The 20,280-nt window shown below is 35.9% G+C and overlaps 1 protein-coding gene across 1 annotated transcript in view; it reads right to left on the bottom strand.

Moving 5' to 3' along the window:
* Window positions 1-20,280, bottom strand: part of FAP (fibroblast activation protein alpha) — a gene marked incomplete at both ends in the record, with an annotated part of 92,799 nt that overhangs the window by 58,837 nt on the left and 13,682 nt on the right. Inside the window, 7 exon segments of the mRNA XM_080689388.1 lie at window positions 714-788; window positions 1,800-1,894; window positions 2,817-2,915; window positions 17,027-17,111; window positions 17,438-17,448; window positions 17,451-17,474; window positions 18,853-19,185. Of these exon segments, the coding sequence (XP_080545514.1) occupies window positions 714-788; window positions 1,800-1,894; window positions 2,817-2,915; window positions 17,027-17,111; window positions 17,438-17,448; window positions 17,451-17,474; window positions 18,853-19,185 (722 nt within the window).

The raw sequence follows: 20,280 nt of genomic DNA, 5'->3' as shown, positions 1-20,280 counted from the left end.
TAAGCTGATGGAACAGCTTAGTAAGGGTAAAAATGACTTGTGTTTCTGAATATTAAGAGAATTTTTCATCTCAAATAGGATCTGAAAAATGGTAGTCAAAATGAAGAATTTTTGGAATGAAAGTAAGCATTAAAAGTCTAATTTTAAAATAAATTACTTTGTACTTTTGCCAGTATATGGAAAAAAATAAAATGATTACCTTCCCTTTACAGCTTTATTCAGGAAGATGAAATTAAGCAACAGTAAATAGTCTGGTTTGGTGGAAACATTCATAAACAAGACACAAATATAAAATTTGGTCTACCACAGACTCTTATTATTGTGTTAGAGCACATCACAGAAACTCTTTGATTTTTTTCCATTTTCAACTGTAAGTCTTCATGACATTAAACTATGTGAAAATTAACTAATGGTTTATGATGTCAAGCAATTTTAAAAACACAAGGATAATTTCCCCCTTTCTGCTGGATAACAGTATCCTCAAATAAAGTGATTTTCTCGAGAGGAAAATAGTTTCTAAAACTACTTGAGTATAACCAAGCTAAGGTTTCAAATTCTAAATTATTTATGTGACTCAGTTAGGCTTTGGGGGCTCATTTGCTTCTTGAATATTTGAGATGAAGATAGATTCTTGTTTTCTCTTACTTTTATAAGTTAACATTTAGACTAATTGGAGATGTAATTAGAATTAGCCAAATTAAAATAGTTGATACCTTTGAATAATCACTTTCTAGATATGCAAATTGCCGATCAGGTGATAAGCCATAATTTGAAGCATTCACACTTTTCTGAAATGATAAAGATGTTGGTTAGAATACAAAAAATAACAGTCCTGTAACCTGATAGTTCTAAAAGAAAATTATTATCACTGATACACTCCTACACACATATACTTTCAATGCAATTGAAAAAAATGCAGTATCTAGAGTCTACAAAACCATTTACTACACACTATGGCAGATGATGTAATAAATAAGACAGACTTTGTGACTTGATGTAGCTTATAATGTTAGACTTTTAAATGAGTGACATTTCTATGAGATTCAACACAGCACTACAAACGCATTAAGGAAGTGACTGACTCCAACCGAGAGAGGCCATTAGTTGCCCAGAGGAGAAAGTGTTATCTGACCTGGATTAAGGAGGTAGGAGGATTGTCAAATGTTATTCTATTTAATTTGTATGTGTGTGTGTGTGTGTGTGTGTGTGTGTGTGTGTGAGCGTGCGCGCACGTGCGTATTGGGGATGAAACACTCAGAGTCTTTCTACTTCCTAGCTAAATCCCCAGTCATTTTTACTTTTTTAAAAGAGTCTCTCTAGGTTACTGAAGCTGGTCTTGAACCTGCAATCCTCCTGCCTCAGCCTACCAAGTACTGGGATTATAGGTGTGCACTATCATGCCAGGCTTCATTTAATTATATTAACTGAAAGAGGTATTCTCACTTTACAGAGAATGAAACTGAGACATATTATAGTTAGTGTAGTATAGAATATTACCAAAAGTTCCATAACTGATGAACGACAGAGCCTGTGTTTGAAACTTCATTTGCCTGATTCCAAAGAGTTCTCAGTTCTTATGCCATCCTCTTCCCACAAATTAAGACAGGTGTTTTGTGATTCAGAAGAAGGCAAGGGAAGTAGTCTATTGTTACAAGAGGAAAAAACTAGAAGATTGTATTGGGGGTGAAGTTGGGAAGTTATTTTGAATCCAGATCCGGTGCTAAGAACCTGAACTTTTTCCATGCTCAGTAAGGAGCTGCCCAAGGTTTCTGAGGAGAAAGATGGTGTTGAATACATACCATGGTGCTGCTACTCAAAATGGTATATGATTCTCCTGTTTCAATATTATAAAAGACAACATTCTTATCCGTAGATTGATGAAGATATTCTTGTCCTTTAAATAAGAAAGAATATAAAATTTCAAATGATATTTTTATTAAGTAATACATTTATTACCTAATAAAAACCTCTCTTATTTCACAGGCTTACTTTGGCCCCCACTCTGGTCTGGTACATATTTCTTTGTTAGATTAAGTCTCTCAGTGGTGAAAGGGAGGAAAGAATGATGTTTTTCTACTTCACACAAGATGCTATATTTGATAGAAGCAGCACCAATCTAGCTGATTCAGGGTGCTTAGAAATGAAATTTTGTTTTCCCTAAGCTTCAAAGAGGATTGACTAGATTAAAATGGCATGTTTCTTTTACAACAATAAACATAAATTGCATTGGGATTTTGTTTGACTTAGGTTAAAACCTATTTCAGATGAATTTTGTATTTTACCATGAAAAATGAAAACTTTTAATGTCATTTTATGGAACTTTATAACTATAATGTCAAAAACTACTTAGTTGTTCTTAACTTTTTTATTAGACTTATTTAATAATACTCTAATTTGAAGTACTATACAAAAATGTCATTTCCAAAATCCATAAGGTATTTTCTCTAAGAGTGGGATTTTTATCTTTTTTCACATTATCTAAATTAATGCTGGATTCTCTCTCTGGGTAAAATTCTTGTGGCCTCTCTTAAGTAGATGCTCATCTCCCACTGTCCAAAGCTGAACTAGACAATGAGATTGTTTCAACACTGTGTCCTCAATGTTTACTTTTCACTGTAACTCGTTTTGGCCTCATTATTTTGGACCACCCCAGTCTGAATGGTTCTATCAAAAGAGCCTTGGCGGATACTAGAGTTTTCCAAATACTTCCTCTTTTTGTCCAACTGATGCAGCTTCAGTTACCATAGTGATACATTGGCACTGAAACAAAACAAAATCCATTTGAAATACCTCCAGAAGATAGAGAATTCACTTACCTGAAATCCAGTTTGGAAAAAAAGTTTTATAAGAAAATGTCTCATTTAAAATATCCTTCAGTGTGAGTGGTCTTGTTGTACTTTCTTCAGAGTCAGGGACTTTGAAGGAGAAGGAAACACATTATTAAAAAAAAAAAACAAGGTTAATCACTCACATTAATTATAAGCCTGGCCTTCATCTATTCTTTCTCACATAATTATATGATCTCCCATTTTCTGAGTGCTGGCTGCACTCCTGTCTTCATAGCATTTTTGTAGACAGGGTCACCTAGAATGGTGATTATTACAAAGAAAGGTGGCTTCGTGATCTGCAAGGGGCAGTCAGCAGGAACACATTGAGGACGATGAAGGATGTATAGGAGCAGCTGGGGTATCATTATTCAGACAGAGAAGAGCTGTCAGGTGTTTCTGGGAGAGTTATCAGGTGAGGTTTAACATCAGGCTTTGTGGAACTGACACGGCAGACCATGTGGGTCTGACAAAGACTTCAGCATCTTAAGCATTTCCCTGTATTTCCTCATTTTATCTAAGCTGGGATTTCTGCTGATACATCAGTGATATGATTTAGCATCTTGGTTGATTGAAAGAGATCATCCAGAATACTGACCTTCAGAAATCTCAAGGTATTAATGCACACAGAAAATTTTCTCATCCTAACCGTGTATTTTTAGAAAGGGAAGTTGGACCAGAAATAAAGAAAACTGTGATCTCCACAAGAGATCATTGAAATCCTAAGAGTAGAAGTTTTCCAAAGAAAAGCTAATCTCATATAGTTCACAAACCACAAGTAAATTTCATGTCTATTTGAATCTTTCTAAGCAATTTAATTTTTTCAAACATGACTTTATTCTCAGAAAAAAAAAAACTCATTCAAGAGCCCCAAGACTGTCAGATATGCCAGATGGGTAGTAAGGCAACCAACTCCCAATCTTTCTTCTCACCCATATGACATTCTCCACCCTTCCCTCCTGTCCTTTTTCTAATCCAACACGTGCAAACCAAAACTTGTAGAAACATCCTAAACCTGGAATAGTTATTATAAATCTGCCCTTTGCCCAGATAAAAATAGAATTTCTAAACAAAAGAGATATAACTTTATGTTTCTGATAAAATTCGACCATATCTTTTCATGATGCTTCAGAAGACCAAAAAAATTATCACCTGGACCCTGGCTGGTCTGAGATAACCTAGTTCACCAGCCCTATGGCCCCTCTCACTACTTCACAGCATCTGAACAGGCTGTGCTTTCTGTTCCTCAATTATTCTTTTCCTCTCTGCAGGGTTTCTGCACCCATTCCCTCTGCCTCATAATTTCTATTCAGCCTTTAGTACACAATTCCAAACCTACTTTCTGAGAGAAGCCCTTCCTGACACCTGGCTCAGGTTAGGTTCCCCCACTGCACAATTCTCAGAGCCTATGCCCCTTTCAGAACCTTTGCCTTGGTTTGTAGTTATGTGTGTATTCCAGTGATTATTTTATTAACATGTCTCTTACTCCTGCTGTATATTTAAAACAGTTAACAAAAGACCAGAGACCATATTCTGCTTACCAAAACATCTCCAGTGTTTGGTATGTAGAGATAGCGAATAAATGCTTCTGGAAAGAAATAAAGAAGGAAGGAAGGAAGGAAGGAAGGAAGGAAGGAAGGAAGGAAGGAAGGAAGGAAGGAAGGAAGGAAGGAAAGAAGGAAGGAAAAGATACGTTTTTTTAATTGCCTGTATGACTGGCTAATATCTGGCATCTCTGCTTGTTTAGCTATAATGTAATATAAAGCATTGGGTTAGAGGACTCCGGCAACTCCTTTCACTTTCCTCAATTTTGAAATGTGAAATCCAACCTGCTCTATTAACCTTGAAGTTACATAGGTGCACTGCCGTGTAACCAGAACAAAATTATCTGCTAGATGATAGCATCTTCTGCTATTTGAACTGATTCCCACTGATTACACATTTGATTGGGATCATGAGTTTTCTTGCATGCTTTTTTAATTTGCCAAAACTTATTCTGGTCGTTTTATGTTTGCTGTAAGAACACAAGTGGCTGATGATCCTCTTTGCAATAGACGCTGAATACTTCATGGCATTACATTTTCTATCTTTTAAATAACCAATTGTCTTCCTGCATTCTCTTTGCATTCTAAGTAAGGCAATATATCTTATACAATCATTTGTAATAACTTTTATTTAATTGGTTTTGTGTAGAATTCATACCATTAATTTTGTAATTCCTATTTAATGACTAAAATACCATTTACTACAATAGCATTAGAATAACTGTCAAGTATCTAATTCAGTTTTATTTAGCTCTCCTAAGAGAAGATTGCAATCTGTTTCCAATGTATTCGAGGGAAAATTATAACTTTGTTTGTAGTGGAAATTATTTTCCATTTGAGATATATTTATTTCATGTCTCTGTAATCCTAAATATCCAGATGGAATTAAATGTAGTTAATCTATCAGTTGTGAATTCCAAAACAATTAGCTAATTGTTTACTTGAATAAATTCTTATATTATTTCAATAAATGAATATAACTTTTGCAGTGTCTAATGTTTAACCCCAGCATAAATAACAGTACGGTTATGACTGCTGTCTCATATCATAGTTTTTCCTATTTAAGTATATTTGTTTATAATACTGTTTTACTTATGCTTAATTGAGATATTCATAGCAATAATTAGTCTTCATTTTTAAAGAAGGTTTAATTAAGTCAGATAATTCAACTAAAACATTTAGCTCTGTGCTTGGCACATAGAAAAGAGCCCATAAATATTAACTGTATTATCATAGCACATCAGTATTCTTCAAATAAATATTTTACGTCAATGTTTCTTAAACAAACTTGGCCACTGGGGCTTTTTGGTTTTGTTTATACAGTACTAAGAACTGACCGCAGAGCTCCACACATGCTAGGCAAATGTTTAACCACTGAGCTCTACCTCCAACTATATATGTATATATGTACTGGGGATTGAACCCAGGGGCATTCTATCTCTGTGCTGTGTCCCTATCCCTATTTTATTTATTTATTTTTATCTTGAAACATGGTCTCACTATGTTGCTGAAGGCCTTCCTAAATTGCTGAGGCTGGTCTTGAACCTGTGATGTTCCTATCTCAGCCTCCCAAGGTTTTATGTCTTGCTTTGAGACAGTCTCTATATTTCCCAGACTGGCCTCAAAAATGTGATCCTCTGTCAAGAGCTTCCCAAGTATCTGGGATGACAGGTGTGTGCCAATACACCTGTCTTTGTTGTTGTTGTTGAATGTCTGCTAAAAGAGCACAGTGTAGGAAATGCATTTCCATCTTAGGCTAATGCTGCATACACTTAAGGTGTGCTTTTATTCAAGATGAATGAAAATCATTGGTTACATTCTGGCTCTTCTGTTACCTCTCTAACTAAACAAGTATGCTCATAAACACAATTAATATTAATACTGTATATATATGAATAAATAAAATTCATATAAAAAGTTTCCAATTACTTTTTAAACCTAATAATTTTACTTTTCAGTCATTAACAAACACCCGAAGCCTTACACATTTCTCAAAAACATTCAAGAATTAGTATTTACTTTTTAAGACTCTAATTTATATTATTCAGAAAGGTTATACTTGATAGTATATTTCATATTACTTCCTAGTTAGTCATTTATTTATATGGGTGCATAATAGTTATTAGTGCCAGCAATCTATATAGAGCACTTAGCATATGTCTTATTATGACTCAAAATATCTCTAAAGCAAATTTAAATATGTATTAATTGTACTACTAATTGCTGTAATAAGAAAAATTTATTGGCTCCCTAGAAGTACTGAGTGGATGGATGTACAAAACACATATCTAGGGTTGCCAGCTCCATTTCTGCCGGATCTGGGTTTTTGGCGCTGATTAGGGCTGGGATCTTCACTCCTCACCTCCTGCTACCTTTGTAAACTATTAGACATGTGATGTAGCCAGGGCTTGGCAAACGTAATTAGGCTTGTGTTGGGATGGGTATTGTTAAATCCATTCCTAATACAGTGGGAGGAATTTAAATTAGTCATTCTTTTCCTGTGAAAATGATCACATGTTTGCCAAAGAGTGAAGCAGCTTGACCGCTCCCAGGATACTGTGTTAGGTCAAGGTTAGCAAGGGGATGAAATAATACTTCCAGGTTCTGTTCTTTGTACATATAGAAAGACCAGAATATAATAATGTGTTGTTACACTATCAATGTTGGTCACTGTACTAGACACAGTAGCTATACCTTCAGCTGGGCACTATGAAAATAACAATACCTTTTTACCATCGCAACAATATATTGAACATAAATATTTTCCATCTTCATATTTTATGTGGCAAAAAATTCTAAAGGCATAGTCTCTAACCATGAAGATAGAGCCCATATTTATTTTTTTCTCATTGTCCTATGCCCAGCAGCTTAGGTAATACTTTATATTAAGTGGGAAACACAATAAATATTTGTTGGATGAAAAAATGAGCTAACTTGATAGATATTGTATTAGCTTATTTTTAACAATTGACACAAAGATTTTCCTGTCTTTATTTTCTACCCTTAATTCCATGTTATAAATTTAACATATATACTCTACTAGATATGCCTTCATTTAAGTATTTGCCCAAATTTTGTCCTTGGAGGCATGTGGAGTGCATATTAATGAAGCATATTTCTGATCCTTATCTCAAACTTAATAAATTATCACCTCTGGAAGTAGGGACCTGTTAGTTTTAATTTTTACTAAGGTCCTTGGATGAATCTTCTGCAAAGGTTCAGAAACCCAATTAAAGGATTTCACTAAATCCACTGTTTAATGTACTCCTGTACCTGTCAATGGAATTGCTTCTTTCCATAGACTCCTGTAGGTGTGCAAGGCTGGCTTACAGAGCCATGTACACTTCATGGAAAGTAGGTTGCACAGAGCTAAGTACTGATCAGGGCTCTCAGGGGTTGTGGACAGTCCCTTTTATACTTTCAGTCAGTGACCTTGTTAGCTGCTTCCAATAGACTTCTCTGTGGGCATAGTCTCTCTGCTGATCCTTGAGAAGTAGACAGGTGAGAGTTTTTATCCCGCTCCAAATAAGATTGATATTTAAGTAAGACTATGAGGGAAAATATTTGGGTCATCGTTTTCTAGTATTTTGAGTGTGTGTGTGTGTGTGTGTGTGTGTGTGTGTGTATGTGTGTATGTGTGTGTTAGTATAAAATACCTCTCCAAAAAATCAAACATACTAAACAAGTTCCAGAAAACTCGAAAATATCTCACTAGTGATTATTGGGTGAATAAAAATATTTCAGGTCCCTTTCCAATGTTTTGATATCAAATAGAATTCCCTGATGATTTTGGAAGGATAGCTTTGACATTTATAATTTTTATTTTATTTATTACTATTTTTTTGTGTGGTATTAGGAATGGAACACACAGGCATTCAAACTCCATACTACACTCCCAGCCCTATTTCTTAGTCTTATTTTTGAAACAGGGTCTTACTGATCTGCAAAGGGCCTCGCTAAGTAGTTGAGGCTGTCTATGAACCGTGATCCTCTGGTCTCAGCCTCCTGAATTCTGGGATTATAAGCGTGCACCACCACATCCGGCTTATAATTTTCAAGCTCTAATAATATAAATAAATTCCAAAGAAAATCTGAAAGCATATAATTCTTCTACATATAGCTGAAACTTACTTAACACTTAATTCCTAACAGGGCCCTTAAATTGGATTTGGCCCATCTTTAGTATAGTTATTCATACACTGATTAAAACTCTAATTAACTATGCTTTAATTATTTGCATTTCAACTTATTAAAGCAAAGCTGAAACATTTCAATTATCTGCCCAAGAAATTACAATTCATGAAATGATTCACAAGCAGGGAATGATTCACTACTCTGATTCTTTCTTATAACTTTGTACTTCTTTATTAGAATTGTTTCTGGCATTAAATTGCCTAGTCCTGAAAAATTGGGGTGTGTCAGAGTAGGAGCATTTTATATTAGTCTAATATCTATCATAAACCAAGTGAAAAGTGTGCTTTATTAAGTTGTACCATAAATGACCGGTATATCTTTTATTCATGCTTTCACAGTTGATTTGAAATTGATGCTTAGGAGGCCATTCCAAGCAAAGTGATGTGACCCTTGGGTATGCCACACACATCCTTCTGCTGGCTCTGTGGAGGGGCATCATGTCCAGGCATTACATTGGGTCATGTTTATTTCTGGAGTAAATGTCACAGAAGCAAGAATAGGAAAATTGAAATGTACCATTTACAAGCTATGATGATCAAATTTGGGCCAAGACTGACAACTTTGTAACAGAAATGTATCTGAGATAGTTTTAGGTCAGTAATAGGAAGTGTGATTTACTATCACAACAACACTCTGAGATTAAATACTATTATGAACACCATTTACAGACCAGAAAATGAAAAATAGAGAGGTAAACTAACTTGCCTGATACATAGCAAAGCTATGATTTTAATACAGCTCCATCTCATCTTAGAGCTTGTGCACCCTGCCACTACACTATTATTTAAAATAAAATCACACTTGTAATGAAACAACACAATCTAAGTTAAGAGAAAATAAGGAAATTTAAATTTTATCTAAGCAAAGAGTTGCTAGCTTAAAAACTGTTACTGTCAGCTGAAGAATGTAGTAGCTCTCAGCTGTGAGAGCAATTTCCTGTGGTTGTTTCTAAATCAATACCGAGCAACTAGTTGTTCAGTGAAATGATCACCATTGAAATATTATCCCACTGTTGAGTTATGCTACTGTTGTGTTATGTTCTTTTAATTAGGTGGGATTTTTGTGATAACTAAAGCTTTCAAAATCATGGGACATGTTCAAGATAATGCACAGAAACAGGAATGGCAAATGCCCTTCTGTTGACGCTGAAGATGAAAGTAAACCTTGTCTATTTTTTAAGACCCTTTCCTCTGATCTCTAAATTGTGGTGTGGCCCTTACTGTTATTGCTGGAGGCCTGAGGAAGAGGAACTTTTCCAGGTCATATTATTCTTTCAGGGGCTCTATTACGTATCTCTGGACTGGTCCATCCCTTACCACTGCTGCCGCACCTGACCCTCACTGGACTTTTCTGCTTTCAAGACTTGCATATTAGATTTCTTTAACAGGCTCACTTGCATATATACCAGGTATTTCAAAATCAATACATCAAATGCTAAGAAAGAAAACTCTATGTTACTCTCTTAGATTTATCCAGACAAATGGCACTATCTACCCGCTATGCAGTTACTTAATTGAAACACTTGGGAGGAGGAAGCGCACGCGCGCGTGTGTGTGTGCGTGCGTGCGTGCGTGCGTGCGTGCGTGCGCGCGCGCGCGCGCGTGTGTGTGTGTGTGTGTGTGTGTGTGTGTGTGTGTGTGTGTGTGTATTTACTGGGGATTGAAATAAAGACCATTATACCTCTGATCTATACCCCCACACTCACAGCTCTATTCTTCTTTACTTTTTTTCTTTTTCATTTTGAAACATGATCTTGCTAATTTGCTGGATGTCTTGCTAATTGGTTCAGGCTGGCCTCAAACCTGCAATAGTGTCTCAGCCTCCCAAGGACTGGGATTATAAGATTTGGCCACTGAATCTGGGTCAGGAGAGATGTTTTATTTTCTTTTTCTCTTACTGTCTTTGTTCACACCAGGTCTGACAAACCAATCTACCAGATCTCTACTCTGTTTTTCTCTATTTTCACTCTATCCGCAAAATCAGGCCATGTCATACTCAGATGGATGCCAAATGCTCCTCTGTAATTTAATTTCTGATATCTCTTGATTGTTTTGATTTGCATTTTTCTAATGACTAATAATATTGAGCATCATTCTTGTGCTTATTACTCACTAGTATATATCTTCTTTGATAAAATATATGACATTTAACCATTTTTAATTGTGCTATTTGCCTTTTAATTATTGAGTTGTAAAAGTACTTCACATGATTCTGGATGCAAGGACCAATCAAATATATGACCCAGAACCTTTTTTCCTCATTTTGTGGTTAGTCTTTTTACTTTTTTAATGTTGTCCTTGCCAACACAAAAATGTTAAATTTGGAGAAAGTCACATTTATTTTACCATGTGTTGCCTATGTTTTTGGTCATAGTTAAAAAATCATTGCTGAATTCAAGGACCTGAAGATTTACTTCTAGGTTTTAAGAGTTTTAAAGTATTGACTGTAGTGTATAAATATTTGAGTTAATTTTTATGTATGAGTAAGAAAGTCCTAAACATTCTTTTGCACATGGATATCCAGTGGTCCCAGTACCACCTGTTAAGAATTCCCTATTGAATTGTCATGGCACCTTTAAAAAATAAATTAATTAACCATAACTTAAAGACTTTGTTTCTGGACTCTCAATTCTCCACTAATCTATGTACCTTTGTATGCCAGTACCACACTATCTCATGTGCCTTTAAAGTAAGCCTTGTATTAGGACGTATGAATTATGTTTTTTCCTTTTTAAAATTTTTTTAGAGATTCTGTGTCCCTTGCATTTTCATATGAACTTCCAGGTCAGCTTGTTCAAAAACAATCCAGAATCTGAAGGGAGACTGCATTTAATCTGCAGATACAATTAGCAAGCATTGTTACAGTTCCTCCCCTTTCTATACTGTACTTTTTGAAAGATGTCACTGTGCCTCCTCTTGTTTCGGTCTCCTCAGTTTGGGATTACAAAGTGTGCCACCATGCCCACCAAATTTATTTATTTATTTTTTTGGTGGTAATGGGATTCCTGGAAACCCTTCTACCTCCGGGCTACACTCACAGACCTATTTTATATTTTTATTTGGAAACAGGGTCTCTTAAACGAGCGAGGTTGACTTCGAATCTGCGCGATCCTCCTGTCTCCGCCTCCCAAGCGCGGGGATTTCAAGTGTACGCCACCACGCCTGGCCAACTAATGATTTTGATATCTGTGTAACCCTGGACTTATAGAATGAGTTAGGGAGTAGTGGGGTGTGTGTGTGTGTGTGTGTGTGTGTGTGTGTGTGTGTGTGTGTAAGGGGGAGGACTGAACCCAAGGACATTTTACTACTGAGATATACTCCTAGTCTTTGTAATTTTTTTAAAAAAAGAATATTGCTAAGCTGCTGAAGGCTGGCATTAAACCTGCAATTTTCCAGTCTCAACCTCCCAAGTACTGGGATTACAGGCATGCACCACCAGGCCCAGCTAATTATTGTTATTTTTTAAGGCTCAGTTGAACTGTCTCTGGTTTTTAAAAGCATTTAAGCCTAATTCTACATTTCTGATGTGAGCTTTGGAACATTTTTTTTTCTCAAGGTGTATCTATGATTAGATGTTATTGTATAAGTGGTAACACAATTTGCTTTGGAAATCTGAGACAGGTAAATTCATCTGCATCATTGGAATCATTCAAAGACTTAGATATTTTTAAATTATTTAGAACCTGGCAAAACTCAAAGATAGTTTGCCAAGAATCATCTGCTGTGATTGTAAAATCCAAGTGCCAATTAGAGAAATATAATCTACAAACTTGATTTATTTACACTCGACTCAAAAGCTCATTTATGTTCACGAACTTTCTGAACCTTTTCCTGATCCTTTTAGACTTCCCATATTTCTTCCAAATGAACAGTAAATAAGTAAGTTTAAAACTCTTAAGATGTTTAAGGAGACTTTTTCACAGTCTGAATATTAATACTGGGAAAATTTCAAACCTTATAAATAGATTCACATTTCCCTTTATATGACTGCATCACACATAAATTTTATTTCACCAAAAGTTATTGTTGAGGTTATAACAATAATTATAATAATGATAATAAAAAATAATGAATTTCTACCTAAAACATAGATATTACAAATGGTAGTTTTCTTAGAAAACAGATCTCTGTTTTATCAAAATTACCCATAACTTCAGATATCTTCTGAAATAATTTTATAAAGCATTACTTAGCTAAAAAGCAACCACTACACATTTTATATATACATCGCATTTATGAATATGTATATCTGTATATATGTATTTGTGTATAATCATAAACAAGTATGTACATATCTATTTTCCTTGCTACTTGGTTTAAAAGATCTTGGACTCACAGCTCTATCAGTCTTCTTTTATTCTATTGAAATCCACAAGCATGTTTCTGCTCTGAAGCCTTTGTATCTGTATTTTCTTCTACATTGAGGGCTTGTTCCCTAGCATTTATGGACCATCTTTCTTAAGGACTGAATTACGTCTCCCCAATTTTACAGGTTGAAGCCCTGATTCCCTATGTGACTGACTAGTATTTGAAACTAGAAGCTTTAAAATTAAATGAGGTCATAAGGATAGGGTGGCCCTAATCCCACACAGTGGCTGTCCACGAAGGAAAAGGAAATGACACCAGGGACACATGCATAAAGAGAAGGCAATGTGGGGACACGGCCACCTGGTCACCGAGGCTGGAGCCTGCAGGAGCCAATCAGCCAACAGCTTGCTCCTGGACAGTTAGTCCAGAAAAATAAGAAAATATGTTTCTGTTTTTAAGTACATGAAATCATATTTCCATATTGACAAATAGAGTAATGCTGTAATACGTATGAAATGTTTAAAAAGAAACCCCAAATCTAACTTTTTATAAGAAATGACTTTTTAAAAAAATTGGCATGAATATAAATTTGAATAAATTACTTGAGGCCAAAATAAATAAGTAAATGCAATATAATAATAGAAGCAAAACAATATAAAGGTGTACAAGAAGACTTCGGTGTAGTCTGAGAGTAGACTAAGTGACAATTTCCTCTCTCTTTTCTCGCTCTCTCCCTCTCTCTCTCTCTTTCCCTCTCTTTCCTTTATTTCCTAACCTCCCACAACTTCTGTCTTCCTTTCTTTTAAGAGCAAATGTTTCTGAATTATTTGCTGTTTCTGATCCAAGCTTATGGGTGGTAGGAAGAGGGGTAATACTTGGGAATATGACTTCCTACTCTCAAATTAATAGGACATTTTTTAAAAAATGTAATACATCTAATGGCAGGACTTCTCACCACTTTTGAGTACATATGTGTACATTTACAAAGGTAGTGAATACAATAAAAGTCTACTACCATTTATTAAGCATCTGCTATACATTAGAATTTTTAGAAAGAAATAGCTCACGTTTATGGAATGCTTGCTCAACCCATGTGGGAGATCTATACTTGACAGCATCCAAGAAAAGGGCCCAAACTTGGACAAATGTCCAGGTATCCAGAAATTAGAAATCCTGAAGCCAGGATGGCAATGTAGGATGTATGTGAAAAACTGTGGAACTTCTGCAACTTTCCAGTTCTAGTTTTTGTTTTCATCACTTCTGTAAATCTCTTGAAACATGAAAGTGTATTTGTCTTTGTAGCTGAGAAAAACGAGGAGAAGCTGGGAGCTTGGTTTTTACTCTCAGCTGGGCTGTGTTTCCCCACAGGAAGAGGGGGTGCCTGGGAAGAAGAACCTGGAGGGAAGAAACGGAGGTGGGAGAGGACAGTTGGAGCAGTGTCGGCCGAGGCCAAGGAGGGTAACCTGGGATCAAGAAGCAGAAGTCGGTGCGCGTTATCCATTTTGACAAAAATGAAAATGGAATATTTTAGGCCTTTTGCAAAAGGAGTTTCTTATATTTTTCATGTAAGTGAGCTAAATAGATCTTTTTCATTTTAGTATTCTACATTCATATCTGATCCTAAGATCCTGTGTAATTTCTCCAAAACTCTTTTAATCTTGAGGCTGTCTCTCTGGGAAACTACCCCCAACCTCTTCATGGAAAAACCTTTCTCTCCTCTCTCCCCTCTCCCCTCTCCCCTCTCCTCTCTCCTCTCTCCCCTCTCCCCTCTCCCCTCCCCCTCTCCCCTCTCCCCTCTGCCCTCTCCCCTCTCTCTTTCTCACTGTTGGGGTGGCGACTAAAACAACTTCCTCTGGTAATGGTGTGATGATCACACATCTTTGACCACACAAACTCCTATAGTTGGTGGCAACTTAGTAACCCAAGCAACTGGACAATGATGCCCAATCAATTAGTGGCACTTATACATTTGTACATCAATGAATTTTTATTAAGTATGTCTTGAAGTTTCTTAAAATTGTTCTTCCACTGGCACAGAAGCCCTGGGCTCAGGATCTGAGGTCCCTTGAGGCAAATGTGAGGTAATGAGGTTTCTGATGAAGTGTGAGAAACAGCCTGCGCGGGAGTGGCTTGGCTTTGAGTTCTGTTCTTTCCCCTGCCTGCTTAACTTTCTTGCCTTGCCACCTCAATCCTATTCTCGCCAGGTCCTGGGCAAACGTGAAGGTGAGGACTAGACCTGGCAACCAGGCTGGGGATGCTTACAGTGTTAGGTATGAGAGGAAAACAGGAAAGTCAGAGGAGGAGACCAGCACCCTGATGCCAGGGTTGTGTGGCTCCAGCTCAGGGACAGGAGGGCTTCTACTGGACCTGCTCAGAGAGGAGGGGAGGGACCAGTCTCATTTACAGGCGATTTCGGAGACATTTCAGGAAATTCTTTAGCAGAGTTAGAAGAAAAAGAGAATGCTATTATGGACCAAAAATTAGTTCTCAGCTTATTCAGAATTTTCTATTTCTGAATGAATACTCAAACTTTATCTTAAATTTAATTTGATTAATTCACCCTATCAGGAAATTACTTTAGTCGAGAATTATCCTGTCAGGAGAAAACAGAAAGCTCTGCTATGCATAGCTAAACGTGGGAAGAGGGTAAAATTATGATTACATGTAATTATACAAATGTATACATATATTTATATACTATTTTAATGTATAAGTATATCTTGTATTAGAAACTATATCTTAAATTCTAAAGTGCAACCTGATTCTTCCCTGTGGACATGGAGGCAATTTTCTATAAAATCTACATGATTTTGCCATAAGGACATTTAATTCTAAGGGAAAAGAAGTGTCAATTTCAATTCCGCTGAGTTTCTTTAAAAATGAGAAACCGACTTTAATGTCTTAGTATTCAAAACCTCAGCAGATCTAACCCACCACCTTATAACTGCTGCTATGGAGAAATACCACCAGAAACCCTTGATGAAAGAAACTTATTAAAAACAATATTAACTTGAAATTTTATAAAATCGATGGACACACACTTCACACATCTCAATAGCTGAAGAACTATCCCGTGCTAGCAGAGAGCAGGAAGACAAACTAAAAATTTAAATGAAGACATAAAAGGCTGCCTTCATCTTGTTCCCTTGCATTCATTTTCTGTCTGTGAAAATCCTACAGGCATTTGAAGGTTTCACATTATTTTCTGTATATTCTATCAACAGATGCTTCAGAATGCATACACTATTTTAGCTGAGAGTGTGCCTTTAATCTTCCTTTATCAGTCCACTCTTCACCAAAAATATTTCCCATGTTAACTGTCATAAACTTTCAATATTTGTTGGTACATTTTCTCTTTCCCTAAACCCTAAGGCATAAGATCTCCTATTGTATCTTTCCTCTGCTTTAGAAGCTTGAGTTTCTCTTCATAATTTTTTCAGAAAAATAAACTTTCTTTAATATTACTATTTTATCTATAAAAACAGTCATGATTTAAAAGCCTGGATATCAGCCTCTATTATCTTCTAGTTTTTAGCCAAGTGAGAGCAATGTTAACCTAAGCCTCTTTGTAAAAGGATCCAATTTATCACTTATTATGTTTGATGGACTGTGTTTAATCTTCTAATCAGTTGTTTGAATAGCATCTAGAACAGCAGTCCTTCTTAAATACAGCTCTTCCTGAGAACTCTATTCTCAGCTTCTTCCTTAAATTTTTTGGAAAGCCTATTTAGTAATAAAAAAGACTCCATATATTTTTGTTTTAACTCTTCTTTTTTTAACTCATTTTTACTGTCCACAATAAAAACCTTATACTATAAAGCAATGCTAATTAAATATCATGTCTCTAAAGGTCTATCAACCTTGTGTTTAAAATATGCATATATCTTAAGGGGTGGGGGTGAGGGTGATGCAGAATAGTCCCTGGGATTTTCTATTGCTGAAACAACACTATAAATTTCTTCCTACCCATGCCTTAAATTCCTCAGTATTTCTGGTCTTACACAACAACTTATCTCTGAGCTTATATGTCTTCTTAGAAATAACAGCCTTACTTTGGAAAATAAGCACTAGGAAGTGTTCAGCCACTTGTGATCACACATTAGTGCACTTCCCAAGCTATTCTAGGCAGACTGAGCCAATCGGAGGAATTTCTTACCTCTCAAAGGGCGCAGGACAACGCACATCACCAACAAAGCAAGCACAGCAGAGGTTGCCACTCCAAATACAATTTTTAACCCCGTCTACGTAAAATAAAGAAAACTAAGCATATATGCAGTTCTTGCTAAATGGAAATGGCAAGATTTTGATTACACTTAAATCCTTATTTCTCCTTCCCCATAAAGCTTTTGATTGTCTTCCACTGATCTGGCGATAATTGCTGGAATTCTTCCAGCTCTGTAAGGACAAATGTTTCTCCAGTATATTTAGAACAATTTCTCAATCCTAACCCACTCCAGGAAGTACTTACCCATATACAAATCTTCACCTTCTAAACAATAGAAAACTCTGATCACGCTCAACCCAACCTTCATTCGATAGCAATATGTGAGGCTATATAGACACTAACCTTCATTTTTCCAGATGTTTTTGAAAGTTAGGTAATTCTGACTGCAGAGTGGGCTACTGGATCTGTGAAAACTGTTGAAAAGAAGCAAGTCTGTCTTCCTAGTTGGAAGCCGAAGTCAGGACAGAGTTTTTTCTTTCCACGGACTTCTCAATACTGTGCCAAATTTCAGAAGATTTCTGTAAAATTAGAAACAGATTTTGGGGGCGTTCTTGGCCTCGAAATGAACTATGAGCGGCTCTAGGGAGGTTTTATAGCCTTCCCATCCTTGTAAATTCTACACCAACATCTGCTTACGTTGACATACAGAGGTTTTTTTATATTTAACTTTTTTTTTACAAGTATGAATTTATGTTTCATTTTCTTCTAGAAATCACTCATGGATCACTTTGGTAAGTCCTTGGATTTAGTATAACCTTTTTATTTACAAATAGATGAAATTTAAAACAATTAAACCTCCTGATATGCATGTTATATCATATCTAGTTTTTAGCAGAGGAAGAACATTGAAGTCGCCTAAGATTTCGTGAGAAGTACACCATATAACTGCACTTTTTTATCCTCTGGGAGTCTATGAGGTACTGCAGACAGAAATGTTTTTCTTTCAGCACAATTTCTTTGTCCATATAGCACCATATGCACTTTCAGTAAATACAGAAGTTTAAAAATTCAACTGTCTAAACCCACGGCTGCTTTACTTTAAGGAAATAAAATGCCATCTGGTGAAATTTAGTATGGGTTAGGTGTGTTTGCACAGGCTAGAAAGATGGAAAGATCAGTAAGAATAATTTACCAGCAGACCTTTGGAAGAATGGAAATGGCTTTGCAAGAGTGATATTTTTGCTTTCCTCTCAGAATATCTTCTGAGAAAGGAGAACATTTAGTAATTATGAAGACTTTACAATAAATAAAAAAGTCTTTGGAAAGGGTAGGCTCATGTGCAATTTCACTTGGGCTAATTCTTTATAATTCTAAAGTGATCGGTCACCTTGACGGATCAAATGACTAAATGAACACACACACACACACACACACACACACACACACACACACAAGCTTCTTGGAATATTCTGACTGGCTCAGTGCAATTCACTTGGACAACTTTTCTGATTCCACATGAACAGAGTTATAAGCCTACTGTATTTTTATTTTTCCACTGATGCCTTGCTTCTTTAGAAATGTCTGACTTTTCAACCTGGCTGAAAGAAACTTCATGGTGACTTGAATTATTCACATTACTGGACCTGTTGCTGTTTGCACCACTCAGTTGCCTGCTCTGGCTAACATGGAACGTTTTCTCCAGAAAAAAATCAGGACATTGGCTTGTGAATTTCTTTTCAGACATTTTCCAGACATCCCTCCCTGAATTCCAGCCACAGGAAAATTCTGTTGAGGAAAATGAGTCATTTAGCACTTACTGGCAGAGGACTGTGTCCACAGCAGCTCCTGGATGAGACCTCTTCTTTGTAGTTGGTAGGACCCCCTCTTTACAAGTTGATCATTAGGTATAATGTACAAAGTCCATTGTGTACATGTAGGTATCTCCGTGTAAAATCCCCAAATCCAAGACAAAAGCCACCAGACTGGTCCCAGATAAGCAGCTCCCATGGGAGTCCTCTCAGACTGATTGCCTTCTGTGGAGCATTCACAAAGTGTGTTCTCAAAAGTTCTGGCCCAGTGTGTCACAGCCCCAAAGTCCACAAGTGCTTTGTAATGAGTGATTTCCACTTCAAATTCTGGAGAGAAGCTAACTGCAATAAATGATCAGGGTATAATTAAAATGCAGACTATTAGCTTTAGCAATTAAAAGTGCACTGACATGTGAATGGTCTCTGCTCCAGTTAGGATTCTACAGTTGAGTGTGGGCATCCAAAAGGAACTCACATGACAGGCCATCTAAAGAAATTGGGGAGCCATGAGGAGGGTATATATTTAATTTAAAACAATCCATAATTGGAGGGCATAACGAGAGTGAAAAATATTTATTTTTGATGTTTTGTCCTGGGAAAGTTGGATGAGTCAAACTGAAACTTCTGGAAAATTCTTACTGGTTTGAAATGTTTTAGATAAAATGAGCCTGATTACAGAAATAAAAATGTCAAGAGCTTTTCCATCTGACACGATGGGTTAAGGATGCACTGTTTAAAATAGGAGCACAAAAGCTCATCCCTTTGAGATAATATGTATATGTTCTAATTTGTATCCAAACAGAGACTTCCACAAAAATGTTGATGTTTTTAAATATTTTAACATCTTTACTAAATTTTCTCCTTTTGGAGTCAAAATGAAAAAGTGTTTGCTAAGCATATATATATATATATATATATATATATGAAAATAAATAAGAATACATACATAAATATATAAGATATTTTATATATAAATATATTTTATATATACTATATATAAATAAGAATGAAAGTCATTTTCTTAGTGTGTATATATACACTAAGAAATATATAGTGTATATATAATGTATATATAAATATATATAATGTATATATAGTAGATATATATACACACTAAGAAAATGACTTTCATTCTTATTTTATGCAGTTAATATACATTCAACATTTTTGTTGGGAAGACAAAAATAAATTGGACATAGTATGTATCCTTGAAGAATGTATTCTTGTATGACAAGTAAATTCTTATATGTTTGCTTTGTTTTGCTTCCTGGAGCTTTTGCTGAGGATGAGCCTTGAGCTTATATTGTGCACAATAGAACAGGTGCTCTACTCCTTGGTGATTTCTGCATGGATCTGGGAGGAGGAACAATTAGGACACAGAACACATGTATAAAATCAGGACCTTATAAGACTTACTGTAGAACATAAAGATATTCT

The sequence above is a fragment of the Muscardinus avellanarius genome, assembly GCF_963383645.1.
Source record: "Muscardinus avellanarius genome assembly, chromosome: 2".
Taxonomy (NCBI): Eukaryota; Metazoa; Chordata; class Mammalia; order Rodentia; family Gliridae; genus Muscardinus; species Muscardinus avellanarius.
This window is presented reverse-complemented; position numbering and strand designations above follow the sequence as displayed.